The 19,839-nt window shown below is 45.3% G+C and overlaps 1 protein-coding gene across 8 annotated transcripts in view; it reads right to left on the bottom strand.

The window, feature by feature from the left end:
* The window catches only part of LOC109906541 (nuclear factor 1 B-type), an 84,698-nt gene that overhangs the window by 19,920 nt on the left and 44,939 nt on the right, over nt 1-19,839 (bottom strand). For 3 of the 8 annotated variants that reach the window (XM_031792111.1, XM_031792109.1, XM_031792116.1), the window contains exons 3-10: nt 12,240-12,290; nt 10,512-10,580; nt 8,909-9,029; nt 8,450-8,568; nt 5,783-5,914; nt 5,300-5,478; nt 2,169-2,310; nt 1,930-2,012 (exon numbers count right to left, since the gene is read on the bottom strand). In XM_031792111.1, the coding sequence (XP_031647971.1) occupies nt 1,930-2,012; nt 2,169-2,310; nt 5,300-5,478; nt 5,783-5,914; nt 8,450-8,568; nt 8,909-9,029; nt 10,512-10,580; nt 12,240-12,290 (896 nt within the window). The remainder of the gene's footprint in view (nt 1-1,929; nt 2,013-2,168; nt 2,311-5,299; nt 5,479-5,782; nt 5,915-8,449; nt 8,569-8,908; nt 9,030-10,511; nt 10,581-12,239; nt 12,291-19,839) is intronic. The other 5 variants (XM_031792113.1, XM_031792110.1, XM_031792117.1 and 2 more) reach the window with 3 other exon arrangements.

The raw sequence follows: 19,839 nt of genomic DNA on the forward strand, positions 1-19,839 counted from the left end.
TGTCTCAGGCTGAATACTGTGACTTTCAGAACAGCATGTGCAGAACAGCACACATTTTTGAATAGGTACCGAACCACGACGGAGGAGTAATTGACATATTTGTCTGTCTTTGTGTGCACATTCTTACTTTTGTACTTGCTTTTGAAACCATTATTTTGTTCTTCAATGGACTACGGAATGAATAAACAAATTGCATTTGAGGGAATGCTGGTCTCTTTTATATATGCCTGTGATGCCTTATTGGCTTACAGCAAAATATTTGTAGAAAACTGTAGAGCACATTACACCCTCATCATATTACTGTACTTCTATTTACTTCCTGCCCCATACCGAAAATAATTAGGTAAAAAGATATTTCTAAATATGAATTATATACAGTATGTGGAATGGTAAAAAAAAAGGTGCCCAAACACTCCCCTACGTATTTACAGTGCCTTCAGAAAGTATTCATACCCCTTGACTTATTCCACATTTTGTTGTGTTACAGCCTGAATTCTAAATGAATTACATTTGATCATTTTTGCTCACCTGTCTTACACACAATACCCGGTATTGACAAAGTGAAAACATGTTTTTACAAATGTTTGCACATTTATTGAAAATGAAATACAGAAATATCTTATTTACGTAAGTCTTCACACCCCTGAGTCAATACACGTTAGAATCCCCTCTGGCAGAAATTATAGCTGTGAGTCTTTCTGGGTAAGTCTAAGAATTTTGCCCTTCTTTGTGAGGCATTGGAAAACCTTCCTGGTCTTTGTGGATGAATCTGTGTTTGAAATTCACTGTCGGATCTAACAGATAATTGTATGTGTGGGGGTACAGAGATGTGGTAGTCATTCACAAATCATGTTAAACACTACTATTGCACACAGAGTCCATGCAACTTATTATGTGACTTATTAAGCACATTTGGACTTATTTAGGCTTGCCACGACAAAGGGGTTGAATACTTATTGGCTCGACACATTTCACCTTTTAATTTGCTATTAATATCTAAACACTTCTAAGAACATAATTCCATTGACATTGTAGGGTATTGTGTGTAGGACAGTGACACAACATCACAGTTGAATCCATTTTAAATGCAGGCTGTAACACAACAAGATGTGGAAAAGGTCCAGGGGTGATGAATGCTTTCTGAAAGCACTCCATTAGGACAGGGAAGCTAAAACATTTCAATGTGTCTCGATGCTCCAGCATTTGGATTTGGGATCAAATGTTTTATGTGAGGTGACTACAGAATGTCCCTTTTTATTTGAGGGTATTAACCTGCTGACCTATTTGGCCGTTTAAAAATGAAAGCGTTTCATGTGTCTAGTCGCACTATTTGAAGGTGTCATAAGTATTTTTGAACAAATTCATTTATTTGTATTGAAGTCGTCAACATTTTTGTATTTGGTCCCATATTCCTTGCACGCTACGACTACATGAAGTTTGTGACTGTTGGATGGATTTGTAGTTTGTTTTGGCTGTTCCGAAGTATGTTGCCACGAATAAATCAGATAAGTGAAAACAGATATGTATGAAAATACCCTCAAATAAAAGGTGACATTCTGGACTACCGCCTTATATGAAACAATTTATCTCAAATCCAAAACGCTGGAGTATTGTGCCAAATAAGTTTTAGCTTCACTGTCCAAATAGATACGTAGGGGAGTATATGTCTTCAACTATACCATTACAGTGCATTTACTGTCACTTACTGGAGTGAGCATTTTGAGAAACAGTTCATTTCTGTGATCGTTTCACTTCTCAGACTCCGCGTGCATCTGTGCGAGAACCGACAATAAGGTCTCACTCTCAGATAGAATGAAATATCTCCGTGGTCTCAGATCCCTTCTGGAGAGGCTGAGAGGAAGGAAGGGAAGAAGGGAAGGAAGAGGGGAGGAGAGGATGTGAAAGAAGAGTAGTGGTAATGTTTCTCACCTGTTGCTGGTGAAGGAAGGCCGGATCTCTAGGGCTCAGTCCTACAAAACGATTGGCTGTGGGGGTGCCCGGTGCTGAGTATCCTGGAGGAGCAAACACACAAACACAGACAGAGAGACACAATGAGAAAATATTACATTGATCGATTCTTTATAAAGTGCGCAAAATGGTAACTACTACAGTAATGGGGCACAGAAGGGTTTTGCAGTGCCAGGAAGAGAGAAGGAAAGGGAGCTCACCGTTGTACTCACCTTCTGATGTGATGGGCTTGGTGTCGGGCATGGAGAGAGAGACGGGTCGCACTGTGCCATGGTGCGGAGAGGGGGCCAGGACTGGGGTGAAGTGGCCTGGAACCTTCCCCACCTGGCCACTGCTGTTAGGCTGGGGGGGGGGGGGGGGGGGGCAAGGACAGGGAAACAAGATAGAGGGGGCAGTTAGTGACAACTCCTCTACTATTTAAACTGTGGCCACTTGACAAATCCCACTGGGCACAGACGTCAATTTCATTGAAATTACTTGGAATCGTTAAAGAAAAGAAACAACAGTAAAGTGTGTTTTACAGTATTGTTTGCACAGTCAGTTTAGTGCTGTTTTGTGTGGGAAAATGTCGCCCTCACTTGACACAGAGAGAGAGAGAGAGAGAGAGAGAGAGTGAGACAGAGAGACAGAGGAAAGGGGGCTGATAGTAGGGGCAAGGATGATGAAGGGAGGGGGTCCAAGGAGAAAGGAGTATGGAGGAACAGCCCCGCCCAAATAGCCTGTGTAGATCATCTCTAGTGTTTTAAGAGAGAAAAGGAGCTAGTGGGAGCTACTCTTTCAGACTGCGGGAGACGGCCTGTGGTGTATTGGGCTCTTCGGCGCCCCAAGTTCAAACCTCAAATAGGCCTTTATGAAAAAGAATTGTGTCCACAGGGTTCCTTAAAAATGTGAATAGAATGTTTAATTAGAGTGTAATATAATCTGAGTTAAAGCAAGCATAAAAACATTCTGGCTGCCGTCCATGGGATTATAAGAGCTGTTTTATTTGCCGAGACGCCCTCCTCTGCACACCCACACACACACACACAAACACTCCCCCTTCTCCCATCCAGCACTGTGGAGGAGAGGGGCCAGTAATTCCGCCAAAAGAGAGCAGAGGCCCCGGCAACGGCAAATATTTACGGCCTTTATCGTTCCCTGTGGTTTTGTCTGAAGTAACAGTCCCGGGCCGCATAGATCCAGCCTCGTCTATGAGCCCATTGTTTTCAGTGAGAACAGCGGGGATATAAAACTCACATAAATATCTCACGGCTCTCTCATCTCTCTATGGCTGCCCCCCCCCCCCCACACACACACACACACACTCCCAGCACAGTGACACAAGGCTTTAGTGTGTACTCAGTTAATGTTTAAAGTCTTCTGTCAGGTTTATCAGAAGTCCATAAAAATTAAAAAATTATTATGACCCTCTGTAATTATATTTGTTTTGTGAAAAAGGGCCTGGATTTTCTTTGGAATATTGAGTTAGTGGTTTTTACAGTGTATATTTTACATTTAGGCTCTTTTCAAAATAGACCTATAGAGTATTTCAGTTAGGTCGGCATTCAGTCATTGCATGAAGGGATTTTTCTGCACTTTCAAGAGTGTTTAGATCACAACAGCAGCATATTCTGAATGGAGGGGGGTTAAACTTCACACTTGATTAAGAACCTGGCTGAGAAGTCACCCGGCACTGCCAATTCCTCAATTCCCTCCATCCAATGCTGTGTCAACTCCCTCCATCCAATGCTGTGTCGACTCCCTCCATCCAACCCTGTGTCAACTCCCTCCATCCAATGCTGTGTCAACTTCCTCCATCCAATGCTGTATCAACTCCCTCCATCCAATGCTGTGTCAACTCCCTCCATCCAATGCTGTGTCAACTTCCTCCATCCAACGCTGTGTCAACTCCCTCCATCCAACCCTGTGTCAACTCCCTCCATCCAATGCTGTGTCAACTCCCTCCATCCAATGCTGTGTCAACTCCCTCCATCCAACCCTGTGTCAACACCCTCCATCCAACGCTGTGTCAACTCCCTTCATCCAATGCTGTGTCAACTCCCTCCATCCAACCCTGTGTCAACTCCCTCCATCCAACCCTGTGTCAACTCCCTCCATCCAACCCTGTGTCAACTCCCTCCATCCAACCCTGTGTCAACTCCCTCCATCCAACCCTGTGTCAACTCCCTCCATCCAACCCTGTGTCAACTCCCTCCATCCAACCCTGTGTCAACTCCCTCCATCCAACCCTGTGTCAACTCCCTCCATCCAATGCTGTGTCAACTCCCTCCATCCAATGCTGTGTCAACTCCCTCCATCCAATGCTGTGTCAACTCCCTCCATCCAATGCTGTGTCAACTCCCTCCATCCAATGCTGTGTCAACTCCCTCCATCCAACGCTGTGTCAACTCCCTCCATCCAATGCTGTGTCAACTCCCTCCATCCAGCCCTGTGTCAACTCCCTCCATCCAATGCTGTGCCAACTCCCTCCATCCAATGCTGTGTCAACTCCCTCCATCCAATGCTGTGTCAACTCCCTCCATCCAACCCTGTGTCAACTCCCTACATCCAACCCTGTGTCAACTCCCTCCATCCAACCCTGTGTCAACTCCCCCATCCAACCCTGTGTCAACTCCCTCCATCCAACACTGTGTCAACTCCCTCCATCCAATGCTGTGCAAAACAAATGTGCCCCAGAAAGACTAGTGCTGTGAAGACACTATGTGCAATGATTGAACTAGTCTTCTTAACGATTATAGAGATTGTCCACCCGTTTTCATGTGTCAAATGTTATAAAGCACCCAAATCCCCCAAAATAATTCTCAAGGTGAAGGGTAACTATTAAGATTTCCACTTAAATTGGAAAGAGCTCAAATAATGTACAGGAAAGTGGCATTTGATCAACATTCAATTGTTGTAAAAATGTCAAGGCACAATTGTATTGGGCAGGTATCATTTTTGACATAGACAGTACATTATTCAATTTAATAGTTGGTTTATTAGAGAAAAACTGAATTAATTATGAAATTAAATGAAAACTCAACTGATACTTGATTCAATCATCACATTGAAAAGTGTACTACAGTATAGCCAAGCTGGTCCGGTGTCCTTTAAATACTCGTGTTAGTGTTAAATATCCATTGTTTTTCATCAAACGTTTGCCATAAAACACATTTTCTACTAAAATCCCGAACTTCACATCCAATCATATCCCTGTTCACAAAACACTGTCTGTCAGTTAGGCCTACTGAGGAGAGAGACTGTACACAGTCAAGTTCTCTTAAATAAAATAAGTGAAATAGGAATGTAGCCCAACCCGACTCCCCTCCAGTGTCCTGCAGTTCACACTCACCTGGCTGCTCTGTGGGCTGGACGGGTCGTAGCTGGGCACGTAGCTCTTCAGTGAGTCAGGGGGGTTGAGATGGGGCGGGTAGCGGATGGTGGGGTGAGAGAAGTAGGGTGACGGGGCAGGGGGCAAGATGGCCGAGAACTGAAGGGGGGAGTGGGGTGGAGGGCTCCTCGTCGATATAACTAAGGGGATAGGAAGAGGGAAACGGACAGAGGAAGAAACAGGGGAAGACAGGCAGACAAGACAGACAGACACATTTAGAGAGGGAGGGAGAGAGAAAAACAAACCATTGAAAAATACACTAATGGAGAACAGAAATGTACACATTACAATCCCAACTAATTCAAATGACTTTTGGGGGAAGGCTGAGGGGGATGCATGACAAAAAAACACTTTCAGTTCAATCACTTTCTTGTAGAGGTCACTGTAGGTCACTGCATGAGCATGTCTAGACTTAGTAGTGGGGCAGGTGCTTAGCCTACTCACCACTGTGTCCGACCCCTGGGAGTCCGGGGTGGTGGTGCTGGGGGAAAGTACTCAGTCTGGAGGAGGAGTCCTGCGGGGAGTTGGGGCTGAACAAGGGCTTTTCTGGCTTCTTCATGGTGGGAGACGACATGTCTGGAGGAGAGGAAACACATACACACCTGGTCAAGGGGGGTGGGTTACCTGGCAACCACAGATCTACGCGCACAGACGCTGACAGAAGTAGCATCGCTGTTCTTGCTGCGACATCTTTCAAACATACTCCCATGCTGTGGGGTGATGGCAGTCATAGTATAGGCTTGCGATCGCTTTTGACATGTTTTCTCATGCCTATATGCAAGGTACTGTATGACAATAGGACTGAACATGAAAAAGAATGGGCTCCGAGACCTCATGTTCTGTGACAGCAGCCGCTCTCCCCTGACCGTGGGTCAAGCTCAAGTGTCCCCGGCCTGTCGCAAGACCTTCCTTCCTACCTCTCTCCCTCCCTCTCTCTCTTCCTCTCTTCCTCCCCACAATAGAGAAGAATCCACCTGAAGAGGGAAAGGTGACTCATACCAAACCAGGAAAGGGACAAAGACCTCAGGAATCCAGGGGAATTCCCCACTCAGAATTTTGTAAAAGGAAGCAGCTTAAGTCGTTTCAGTTTTTTTTTTTTTTTGCAACATGAGCAATACCTCAGACAATGGATGGATCTTTCATTTTTTAAAGAGTTTCAGACCACCCCACTGTACACATGGTTGAATCAACGTCATTTCCCACGTGGAACAGACGTTGAATTGATGTCTGGGACAGTTGTTTTTTTACTTGTTGTTATGTGGTGTAACATTCGCTCAAATATATTCTCGACAATTCCTAAAATGACAGCATTACACAATGGACAATTAGGGAGAGAGACCTAGAATTGGAGAAAAAAAAGTCTACGTCAACAGACTTCTCTAACAAAAAAGTCGCACCGGTCTGGGAACTGATCAATGTAAAATCCTAGAATTCACTTAGAATCCCTAGATAACAACACATTGTTGCATGTCAAAATTATTTAACTTGATGAACTCTGTTACTTCACGTTCCACCCCAAAAATGAGCGAGTAAACCAGGTTGTGCTCAGGCCAGGGTGTCCCAGACTGACGAAAGGGCTATGAATCTTATCGAGCAGATATCTAGCTATGAAATGCACCACCAGTACCAGTACTGCACATTTCGTCGGAGCATAGATATGAAAAACCTTCTTCTTCATTGCAAACAGCTGTTCGTTATCAAACCAGTTGCTGACTGAGGATTTGAGAGCAGTGCCCAAAAATATGTAAGGGGAGTGGCTAGACATACATAACTCCACAACATGGCGTCAGCTGTACTGTAACAGTGAAAGTCATTTCAGTGAGCTGACTTTTGAGGACAAAAAAAACAGAATTGCGCCTAATCCATGTGCAGTGTAAAAGGGTTTTGTCGGACTAGGCATGTAAAATAAATGTCCGTTTGGCACTTTGGACAGCCTCATATCAGTTTAATATCAATCCACTTCTTTATTTTATTCCCTCTTTACAGAGTAGTCCTTTTCCATGAATTTCCTGATCTCTCCGCTCCTCTTCTCCATAGCCATTACATTCCAACATGTGTTCACCCCGATACTGAAAGGTAAAAACACAAAAACAACACCTTATGCTGTTAGATGTTGGGACATTCTGTACCCTAAGTGTTTTATCTGTCGTAGGGTAGTGAGATGAGAGGTGTCCCTCTCCCTTCCACTCTAGGGCTTGAGCCCTGGGGTGAGAAGGGGAGTGTGTTTGTGTGTGTGTCGGAGGAGGAGAACAATCTGGAAACACGGGACAGTGAGGGCTTAATTAAAAAAGCTACGAGCCCTGGCCTGCACCACGAGACCAGGTAATGAGACATACACCCCTCCCTGGAGGATCTCTCATCCCACACACACACACACACACACCCTCTCTCTCTCTCTCTCTCTCTCTCTCTCTCTCTCTCGCTGCCTGTCAGTATAGTGGCATTAGCAGGGCTAGGCACGGGATGGCCCACCAACTGGGCCTGCCACCTGTTGAGTCAGACAGCTCCTCTGAGACCTAGCTAGCTTCAAACAAGGGCCGCCACACCTTCCCATCACTCACTCCACCTCCCTCTCTCTCTCTGACACACACACACACACATGCAAACACGGGCCTGGATACGCACACACACACACACACACCTGTTAACCCTAGCGTGACCTTTTCAATCTTGCAGTCTAATAACACGACAAGTTTATTAATAAAGTTCTCTGCTAAGTCTGCTCACAGCCACAATTACTACAGCTCTCACTAGCATGTCTTCCTTCTCACTTTCATTGGTGCCACCCTGCATTCCACAATTACATCGCTACCAGAATGAAGATTCCACTCACATCGCTTCAACATTGCAACTTTTAACACTGCTTCAACACTCCAATACTCCCTCAGATTGGCGAGAAAACAGGAAGCAATGAGGAAGCTCCCAAACTACCAGAGAACTCAACAACCCTCCAAACGAGCTTATCAACAGGGGCATGTTCTCAGTCACGATATTCCCTGTCAACAATTCTGTTACTCACCCAGCCTGTTTGTTCTTATCATATTTATTCAACAGTAATATTGTAGACCCCCCACCCACACACACACACACACACACACACCTCCCCCTCACCTTCTCTCTCGTGCCAGGTCCTGCTGCCGCTAGCTGGGGAGCTAGGTGAGGAATAGAAGTCAGGGCCAGTGGGACTGGTCTCCATACTCTCGTCTATGTTGAGGGTCTTGGGCCGCTTACTGGGGAAGAAGGCGGAGAAATGATGAGTCACAACACTCTACGTGATCTCTGATCCCTGTGTCTATCTACTGTCACTGCCCTTTGATGTTGTAAAAATGTAATATCTTTACGGCTAACGTATTGTCTCGATGTGTGGGCGTTAATAAAGTTGAACTAGAACAAATGGCCAAAACATGGTACCAAGTACATGATGGAGTAAGATTATCAACTTGCCCCTCTGACACAAAACTGAAATCAGTTTTGCATCCACCCCCCTACATCTCATTCAAAGTTCAGAGGTCAAGGTGTGATGCGGGAGAAGGAGAGTGGGGTTAAGGCAGGGTCCTGCAGCAGACTGACCTGCCAGGCGGGGAGGAGAGGGAGCGATGGAGGCCCACGCTGGAGTTCAGGTCATGGTAGTACGGCTGACTTGGCATGTCGGCCATGGAGAAGTTCACCCCTGCCCCCTGGGTAATGGGCGCTGAAGAGTAGGGAGAGAAAAAGAGGTTACTTCCTGGTCACTGGCCTGCTGATTGGTTGCCTGCTGAAGCTCTGTTAGAATTTCGATATGATGTGACCTTGAGCATGGCCCACAATTTCACTGAAATGGTCTCAGTGTACATGATCCCCTCTCACATGACTGATAATCATTGAAACTTTGCATTCCACCAGCATAATGCAAACTCATGAACTAGGCCACACACACACACATCAGCTCTCTGATTGGTCCTATGCTCAGCTGGATCATTCTCAATTACCTATTGTAATTGGTCAAGCACATATGAATAAGTGCATTGAAGTTCACTTTCATGGTGCTCTTATGCTTTGAGAAACCACAGCCCACCACTGTGTGAAAGTCTACTTCTTTTCACCCTGTGGTTGACAACCGCGAGGGAGGGATATTGTTTCAGGGAGGACAGCTGAGTGTTAACTAGGGCACTGTGTAAAAGCTCCTTCCGCTCTTGAAGCTGCCGCCTCCGATGATAGCCCTGTGAGGGCGGTGGGTGGGTGGGTAGATTGGTTTGGACTCGACGAGAGACTGGAGTGTGTGGTGGGGTCTGTTGTGGTCTGAGGTTTACCACTGGCACGAGCTCCAACCCCAGCACTGCAGTCTTGGAACTGGCAACCCACGGCAGCCCTGGCATAGGCTACCCAAGGGCATTTGTGTTTTAATTTACTGCCAACGAGACTCTCCCTCTCTCTCTCTATTTCCTTCACTCTCTATCTCTCTTTTTGGCATAGCATACTGTGTGTGATACCACTTGCTCTGTCTCCCAGCCAAAGTCATTTAACCCCGTCTGTTGAAGAAAATACAACCCTGACTTCTGAATCCAAACAATGCCAGGCACAAAATAACAATGATTCTAAAACACCTGTTCACACTTTAATTTGAATGTGCATTTTCAGAACTGCAAAATCACAGCACTGACTGAATTTCAATTGGCTTAAAAGGTCTACTCCGCAATCCGAAAAACAACAAATCAAAAATGGCAGTACAAATTACAGAGGGGCTTAAAAAAAACATTAAGTAGAAAACACGAGTTGTATGTCAGTGTCAGTGAGTTCTTAGTGTACCCCAGGCATGTTAGAGGTCAGGACACAACATCCCAATAGGTATGTGATAGAACACAACAGCCCTTGAGCCATACAGGTAAATCCTGCCTGAGGGGACCATTGTCCTCAGCTAGCTGGGGAGAGCGATTCCTGAAAGAACATCCGTCATCGTTTTTGAAAAAGGGCAGGCAAGTCTATACAAACACACACGGTCACACAGTCTCTCACACACACACACACACACACACACACATACACACCGGTGCACTGTACACACACTCATGTTGTATTCTAATGCTGGAGACTTGCTCGACTGGATTTCCTGTTTTTGTACTGTGAAGCTTGCTGTTTTGAATCGGCAATGAGGATAAGGGGTATTGAAGGCGATGGTGATAAAGTCGATACTTACTTCTGGACACCCGCACCAGCTCTGAAACACTGAAGACTCCTGATTTGATGAAGCTGTCTTCCAAGTAAACTGCAGAAACAAAAACCACAGATAGACAATATATCAACGCAACATTAAACCCAATGCTTTGTGTTCTCGTCACTAAGAGTAAGTTACATTCGTAGCGATTCGAGCTGTTGCTAATGTAATAAATCATTACTTGATTCCCTACTTACGAGACACAGGACGAGCAAAAATTCTAAAATAGAGCATCCATCATCTACCCATCAACCATAGCGACATGACCCAACACAGCTCCAGCCTGAATAATGGCAATATTGACAATACTGAAACATGGAGGCTTTGAAGTACAATATGTATGGAGCCCAGAATGTGAGAAAAATATCTATCATGACCCATCAGTCTAGCCTGGTCCCAGATCAGTTTGTGCTGCTTATATGTTTGTCATGACAATAGGAGTCGGCGATACAGAACAAACATAACTGTGACCAGGCTAATGTCAGTCTGTCAGCCATTCAGACAGACATGTCACTGACACCCAAAATGACTTTTCATCCTTTGATGTTCTGAGCAGGACCATTGGGTGTGCCAACAACATAGGGGGGAGGCGTGAGTCTAGATTCTGATTGGCAGCTAAATGCGCTTTCTTCCTCCTAATTCCTCAATGCAAGCCAACGGGCGTCCCAGAGAATGACAGGGGGAACTGTGGCACTGTAGTGGGAGCAGCTAGGGAGGCCCTCACAGGGCCTGAGTCATTGGCTCAACGTTGGCTCAACGTAGTGTTTGACTTGGCAGCGAGACGCACACGCAGGGTAAGCAGAACCTACTCTTGAGGTACGGAGCTAATTACGTTCTTGCTCTATTTTCATTCCTGGCCCATGATGACATAGTCCAGGTCAGTCCAGGAGAGCAGCAACAGGCTGCCGGAGATGATTTGGAGCAGTGGCCATTTTGTTTGGCTAGCTAGCAGACTGGCTACGAGACGTAGCTTAGCTATCCAACCCTTATTGGCAAGGACAAGAACTATGGCCTCAGACATCCACTAGTGAACTACAGAGGAGCACATAACTGTCTAGCCTTCGTGTTTCCCAAACTTCTTTGTCTCTTAGATTGACAACGGTTTTGTTTTGGTGTCTAGACCAGTGAAGGCTGCTGAGGGGAGGACGGCTCATAATAATGGCCGGAATGGAGTCAATGGAATCAAACACAATACCATTCCATTTCCTCCATTACACTCTATTCCAGCCATTATTATGAGCCGTCCTCCCCTCAGCAGCCTCCACTGGTCTATACAGATGTAGGATCTTAATTTGTGAATTATTATGTGGATTATAATTAATGCTCATTTTTGTAGTGGGTTGATACATTTTTTGTAAAATAAAGTCTCAAATTTCAAAGTGGAAATCACAAACTTGAGAAGTCTTTTTAAACCTCAGATACACGACAAGTTTAAAATGTTGTCCTGCAACAGGGTGATTAAATTAATCTGTAATTCCATAGAAACCTTACAATGGCTGTGGTCTGCAAAACTGTGAAAGGTCACATCCTGTTTAAAGATAATTATGCCAGGTGAGAGCATACACACAAAGAGTAACTATCATAAACAGATTCTGGAATCGTCTACCAGGTCGAGACCACATCAAGTACAGAGAGGGGACTGGGAACTATAGAGCTGTGATTGACAGGACAGAGGTTGGAGGACCGTGACAGTGAGGTTCAGGTACATACCTGGGTTCTTGCCTGGCTCATTGTTACTGGGACTTCCTGACTGCTGTGAGTCTGTAACACAGATAGAGAACCATGCTTAGTATTATAGAACCATCCCACTGGGCACAGACGTCAATTCATCATCTGTTCCACGTCATTTCATTGAACCTTAGATCATTAAATACCACAAAGGTCATCAAAGTTCAGCACTCTTCTATCAATTTAAGTTATTCAAATGAGCTTTATTTGGCATGGATGGTAACCACCCAGTGTTGCCAAAGCAATACAATGACCCACTACTATAAGGACACGTCAAAAATACCCTGAATGTGACAGGTGGCCAAAAACAAGAAGCAAGGTGCTGTTGGTCATCAGATTTCATTTCAACCTAGACATAATATCAGCTGGAGTCATGCAGATTATATAATGAATACTCCTCAGCTTCCCTAGAATGTGTCTGAGGTTTTTATCGTAATTTGTCTGCAGACGTGTCAGTCCTCACAGACCAAGCCAGATGTGCAATGGTATTTGCTGTTGTTTAAAGAAAAAAAAAGAGGAGACAGAGAAAAGGGCGGAGGCGGATGCGGGGGGGGGGCTACAGTCAAAAGCTAGTCAGAACAAAATAAGTGCTCAACAGGAGATTGAAAGAAACAATAAGACAAGTTTAAAAAAATATTTTTTAAAAGACGAGGCGAAGCGTTCTCCTGACCTTCACATACAGACTGGTTGATTCTGTCTGACTTTTTACAGGGCCTGGGTTAGGGAAAATATGGTCTGCCTCTGCCTCATCCTGCCCTGCCCCGGCCCGAGAGAGGCATGCACATAGCACACGCAACAGGACACTCTGAAACACATCAGGAATTCTCCCCATAAGGTAGCCTATCTTAGCCTCCAAGCGCTTCGTCTGATTGATGATGTTACCTTACAGCACCTTTGGGAAGAGGATAAGCTGGGGTAACTGGCGTTTCTCAGCCGCCACCATGCTCGTTAGTCACCGCCAACCGCCAGGTCCGTTTTCTCGGCTCGAACCGCCACGCAACACTAACAGATATTCAAACGATGCCCACAAGAGCCTGGCTTTTAACGTAAACACTTGACCATGTCATATACAGTCAGCAATAGAAAGTGGCTCCAGAGAGCTCACTTCATTTCACCTAAAAACTAGTACAGTAGGCTTTGTATGGAAGACCGGGTGTGTAGAGTAGTGAGGAACTAGTCCAGGCATATCAGAGGGCGAGGACACCGACAACATAAACACTAGTTCATATCATATAACATAGGTCTGCAGTTGAAAATTTGTTCCAAAGAGCTGACTTAAATTTGACATAAACACCAGTTCCCCACGACACTACACACCCGCTCTTCCACACAAAGCCTACTGTAGCATCAGCCGACCGGAGTAGGGCGACATCGCCGTCACCCAAAAGCCAACAACATATGGGAGAGGAAGAGAGGAGGACCCCCCCCTCCTTCTACCAGCCCCCACTTCAACCAACCATCCAGGGGAAAAGCAGCACACAAGGGGGTAAAAGTACAACAGTACAACACTGAATGGCCAGGCTGTGTTTGCCTTGAGTTCCATAATGATTCACCACAGCCGTCCTCCACGTGTTCCTCCTGTGCCCTATGCCTTTAACGCAGAGAAGTGAGGACAAGAGGCGGGAGACAGTGAACTCAGATATCCTCGCCTTGCAACACAACACTCCCTTTTGCTGCTGGAGAGCCGTCCCTCTCTCATAAGCTTAATTGTAGATGTAAAGGAGGAGAGAGAGAGAGAGAGAGAGAGAGAGAGAACGAAAGAGAGAGAGAAAAAAATAAGTTAAGAAAAAAAAAGATTTATGACCATTAAACGGCACTGCAAAAACAGAATGTTCTTGGCTGCGGCTCAACACTGACAAAATAGGTAGTGAACAACACCACCATACGTTAAACAAAAAATATCTCCCCTTATGGTTAACCCTGAACAGTCCCAACTTTGAGTTGTCTCTACAGGATACAGAGGACACTAGGGAAGTCTGATGTCGATAGCTCGCACTCTTTTGGGCGCAACTTGTTTTTCTAAGCTGGCTAGTTTGTTAGCTTGTCTCTTTTGCTAGCTTGTAATACACCATTTACCTGAAAAGAAAGGACTCTCTGGATGGAAATTCACATTATTGCTGCAAAAACACTGTATGGTGCCATTGACTTCTCGGGCACGTCATGTAAGAAGATTTGTTATTCGACTGACACGCCATAAAAATACTGTATAACGAGATCGGATTCTATGTTACACGCCACAGTCGGGGGCTTTTGTGCCAACGGTTTGTGTGGAACCACGTCCATACAGTAAGTGATTGCAGGGAGTTTCTCCTCCTTTCTTGCTCCCTGCCACCCAGTCACCCTGGCACCTCCCACCCTCATGCCACTTTCAGAACCATCCATCAGTCTAGTTACAACTGTCAACTATTGCCCTCTCCCAGGAGAGAAAGAAAGAGAGAGACAGACAGAGGGACAGGGGAGGAGGGAGAGAGAGGAGAGAAAGTGGGAGGGCGCTACAGAGAGGGAAAGAGGGACAGAGAAACAGAGAGAGCGAGAGGTGGGGAGATGTTTCGTCTAACATGGAACAGACCATTGTGAGAGAAAGAGGAGGTAGGGAGCTGGTTCATCTAACATGGAACAGACCATTGTGAGAGAAAGAGGAGGTAGGGAGCTGGTTCATCTAACATGGAACAGACCATTGTGAGAGAAAGAGGAGGTAGGGAGCTGGTTCATCTAACATGGAACAGACCATTGTGAGAGAAAGAGGAGGTAGGGAGCTGGTTCATCTAACATGGAACAGACCATTGTGAGAGAACAGGTGGGGAGCTGTTTCGTCTAACATGGAACACACCATTGTGAGTGAAAAGGCAGCCTTGACAAAAGACCAGATGGTCGTGGCAATTAAAGAACCCAGGCAGCAGAAGCAGCATCTTCACTTTGCTGCCCTACAGTACTGTAGGCCTACAGAGGAGCCACCTGGAAAAGTTGAGGTGGGATCCAGGCATATGGCATCTACTGTCAACTCACCTCAGAGGTTTGAGGGAGCACCATACATCTGAGAGCTGGAAAACACCTGACATCTCACATACATTTCACCCTTGACCTGTAGCTAGGGAGGTGTAGGAGGTTGTTATGGAGGGCTTGAAGTTAAGTTCAAGTTCAGGTTCAAGTTCAAATTCCAGTTCAAGTTCAAGTGTGTTGAAGCAGTCGATCAGGCCAGGTTTTAAAATATTCTTATATATATTTTTGAAATGAATAATAAAATCAACATATGAACACATTTAAAAAGGAATCATTCCAAATAACCGCTATTCTAACTAGAAAAATGGAAAGTGCCTACAATGCCTTCAGAAAGTATTCACACCCCGTTTTTCCCTCCTCCTATACACAATACCCCATATCAACGAAGTGAAAACATGTTTTTAGAAATGTTTGCAAATTTATTATAAATTAAATACATTTACAAAAGTATTTCAATTTAATCGATTTTAAATTCAGGTTGTAACACAACAAAATGTGGAAAAAGCCTCGGGGTACGAATACTTTCTGAAGGCACTATATGTTGTACAATTGCATACTGTGTAAATGTAAGTCTGCATACAAAGAAATAAACTGTCTGACAGGGGTGAAGACTTCCGTCTACAGAAAATATCTCCAATCTCCATCCAAAAGACGCATCAAACCTTCCAAATGGAGACCAATCCAAGACCAATCCAATCGTCTTCAAACAGGCGCCAGCAACCCGTAAATAAACAGCGTGGTCTCGGTCTGCGAGGTAGAGCTCTGGCTCTGCCCTGGGAGTTTGGCAAGGCCCGGATCACAACGCAAGATACCAGAGACACACAGCCACACTCCAAAAACAACGTTTCTTGGCTCCTCTCCGTCCCTGCCACTTGTTTAAACAAACAAACTGGACTGCAAAGAAGGAGGAGGAGAAAAAAAAAAGCAAAACAGAGGATTTGAGGATCTTGGCTGTGATTTGAGTGAGGAGGACTGAGGAGTGACACGTTGGGATTGTGGGGAGTACTGAGTACCGACATTGACATGCACTGAGTTTGTTTCGTACCTTATGCATAACGGCACAACGTGGACTCTTTGCTATTGTGAAGGCTTCTTTTATCTCTCTCTCTCTCTCTCTCTCTCTCTCTCTCTCTCTCAGCCCTAATGTGTCACTTGCCTGGATATTATAAACATGCCAACAGTCTTTTGCACTCTCCTTTATCTAGTTTGGCATGATACCCATACCTTCCCCCGAAGAAACTCTCAGTCCACCCCCACCCCACTGTGTATATTAAACCAGTCGCATACTTTTACAAACTCACTCGTTGCAGTACACCTACCTGATCCCACAAACACACACATCCCACAGCACACACACACTCTCTCACATACACACACGCCGCCGCAGATGCATACCAACGTCGACATTTCAGGGAGGGAAGAGAGAAGCCGCCTGGCAGCCATTTTAGACTGCTGCACCCGGGGTCTGTGCACATGTATAGCTGTGGCTGCCAGAAGCATGGGTCCCGAGCCAAGACGCATCTCAGCGGCCCAAGAGAGGGAGGGAGGGAAAGAGAGAAAAGAGACGAGAGAGAAGAGATATAGAGAGAAGAGAGAGAACGAGAGAAAGACGTAGAAATATCGCCTAATTACGGCAGTGCTAGGCCCATAATATTTCAACAATACAGCTGTGTGTAGTGTAAATATTTGATATGGTCACACTTTCTGTCCCTCTGCTGCACCAGTTTGGCCGAGGAGCAAGTCGTTAGAGGGGCAGGCAAGCTGTCCATCTGTCTGTCGGTCTATCCTGGTGCACATAGTCATGGTGTGTGAGTTTGTGTGAGTCTGTGTGTGTGTGTGTGTGCGGACTTTGTCCTGTGTCCTCCTCTGCTCCTGGTTTTTATTCTTAACGGCTTAGCCATGATGACCTCATCATTGTGGGCCAGGTTCCAGATCCTAGCTTTCTCTTAAATGTTGCTCCATCACTGCATTTTACAGCTACACTACATGGCCAAAAGTACATGGACACTTGCTCGCTGAACATCTCATTCCAAAATCATAGGCTTTTATCTGGAGTTGGTCCCTCCCCTTTGCTGCTATAACATCCTCCACTCTTCTGGGAAGGCTTTACATTAGATGTCAGAATATTGCTGCGAGGACTTGCTTCCATTCAGCCACGAGCATTACTGAGGTCGGGCGATTAGGCCTGACTCACAGTCGGCATTCCAATTCATCCCAAAGTTGTGCGATGGGGTTGATGTTAGGGCTCTGTGCAGGCCAGTTAAGTTCTTCCACACCGATCTTGACAAACCATTTCTGTTTCGACCTTGTTTTGTGCAGATTCATTTTCGTCAGACTCCCAGATGGTGAAGTGTGATTAATCACTCCAAAGAAAGCGTTTCCACTTCTCTAGAATCCAGCGGCGGCGAGCTTTACACCACTCCAGCCGACGCTTGGCACTGAGCAATGTGGTTTTATGCTTGTGTGAGGCTCCTCAGCCATGGAAACCCATTTCATTAAGTTCCTGACAAACATTTGTTGTGCTGAAGTTTCTTCGAGGGGCAGTTTGGAACTGGGTAGTGAGTATTGCAACCGAGGACAGACGATTTGGACACGTTACGCGTTTCAGCACTCTATGGTCCAGTTCTGTGAGCTTGTGTGGCATACCACTTCAGGACTAAGCCGTTGTTGCTCCTAGACATTTCCACTTCACAATAACAGCACTTACAGTTAACTGGGCAGCACTAGCAGGGCAGAAGTTTGACAAAATTACTTGTTGGAAAGGTGGCATCCTATGACGGTGCCATGTTAAATTCGGTTAAACAGCCATCACTAGCACATTAGAGGCCGCTGCCCTATATACATAGACTTGGAATTGCTGGCCACTTAATGGAACACTAGTCACTTGAATAATGTTTACATATTTTGCATTACTCATCTCATATGGAAATTCTCTATTCTACTATATCTTAGTCTGACATTGCTCGCCCAAATATTTATACATTCTTAATTCCATTCCTTTACTTTAGATGTGTGTATATTGTTGTGAAAATGTTCGATTATACTGTCAGATATTACTGCACAAGCATTTCTCTACATCTGCAAAAACATCTGCTAAACACGTGTACTGTATGTGACAAATACAATTTGACTTGATTTTGAGCTCTTCAGTACAAGCCATTCTACTGCCAATGTTTGTCTGAGGAGATTGCATGGCTGTGTGCTCGATTTTATACACCTGTCAGCAACTGGTGAGCTGAAATAAGCAAATCCACATACTTTTGTGTATCTCCGTCTCTGGGTCTGTAACAGTATCTCATATCTTTTGTCTCCTCTTGTGCCTGCCTACATTTATCTCTCTTTCTGTATCAGGAACTGTGTCAGCTGTATCAATTTCTTATCTAGTCAGAACAGTATAGTATAGTATATGCTTTCCTCTCCACATCTAAATCGTCCTCTACATCTAACCTGGTATCTCTCAATCCTCCACCATTTTCAAAAACATTTTGTCACACTTTCTTTCCCTTCTTTCTATCTTCTTAGTGGCCCTCTGTTTCTCTCTCTCCCTCTGTCGCTCTCTCTCCCTCTCTTTTTTCGCCCCTTCTCTCCCCCGTTTTGTTGACTAAACAAAGTGGCCTTTATCGGAGAGAGCCGCAACCCAAACAAGCCAAACAAAAGATAGGGCGAGGACATCTACCCAGAGGAGGGAGGATCTTATCATGCCAGGGAGGCCATTGTGCGTGTGTGCCAGTCTGCACAATGGCAGTCTCATGCCCTGGCATCTAATGCACTAACGTATCATAATGTTCTTTGAAGGCCGACACCTGTCTGCCAAGAGACCAATATTGAGGAGAGAAGACGAGGAAGACATGCTAAGTTTGACGGCCATTTTGAGAACTCATCCTTTGCCAATACCTAGAGAGCATGTGTGGTAAAACGAGCCCATACAAACGCAGACCCAGAAGACAGCAGTAAATGTGTAGAAACGTATAAATCTTACTGTGTGTGCAGAATGGACAGATATGAAGACAGCAAAGCATTCTTCTAGGAAATGCCCCCCCCCCTATAAGGCTTTTGAGCAACTCAAAAGCTAAGTAGCATATCAACGACAAAATAAAGTCTTCTATCATGTTAATTAGATTCAGCTACATTTGCTTTAGATCGACTGCAGACATGATACAAAAAGCCTGTCTAGGAACACATTTAAGGCTTGTGGGAGTGTTAGGGGGGAGGTGGGGAGAGACAAGGAGGGTAAAGTTGAAAAGACTGAAGGAACAATGACATTTTGCCTTCTTTTTATTCGACAGAGAGACACCACAGATTTGTTTGAATGGAACACGCACACACCCACACACACCCACACACACACACACACACACACACACACCCACGAGACAGTGAGACAGTGGGACTGTCAGGTTTTGAGACGTAGGAATCAAGTGTCAGACAGACAGGGTCAGACAGAGGAGGGCGATGTGGAGGAGGAGGGGGGGGCATACAACTTTCAGGGCAAAAGCATTCACAGACAGCTACAGGAACTGTGTGTGGGGGGGGGGGGGGGGGTTTCGTGATTCTCATGAAAACACTTTTAAACATGTCTGTA

The sequence above is a fragment of the Oncorhynchus kisutch genome, linkage group LG16 (assembly GCF_002021735.2).
Source record: "Oncorhynchus kisutch isolate 150728-3 linkage group LG16, Okis_V2, whole genome shotgun sequence".
Classification (NCBI taxonomy): Eukaryota; Metazoa; Chordata; class Actinopteri; order Salmoniformes; family Salmonidae; genus Oncorhynchus; species Oncorhynchus kisutch.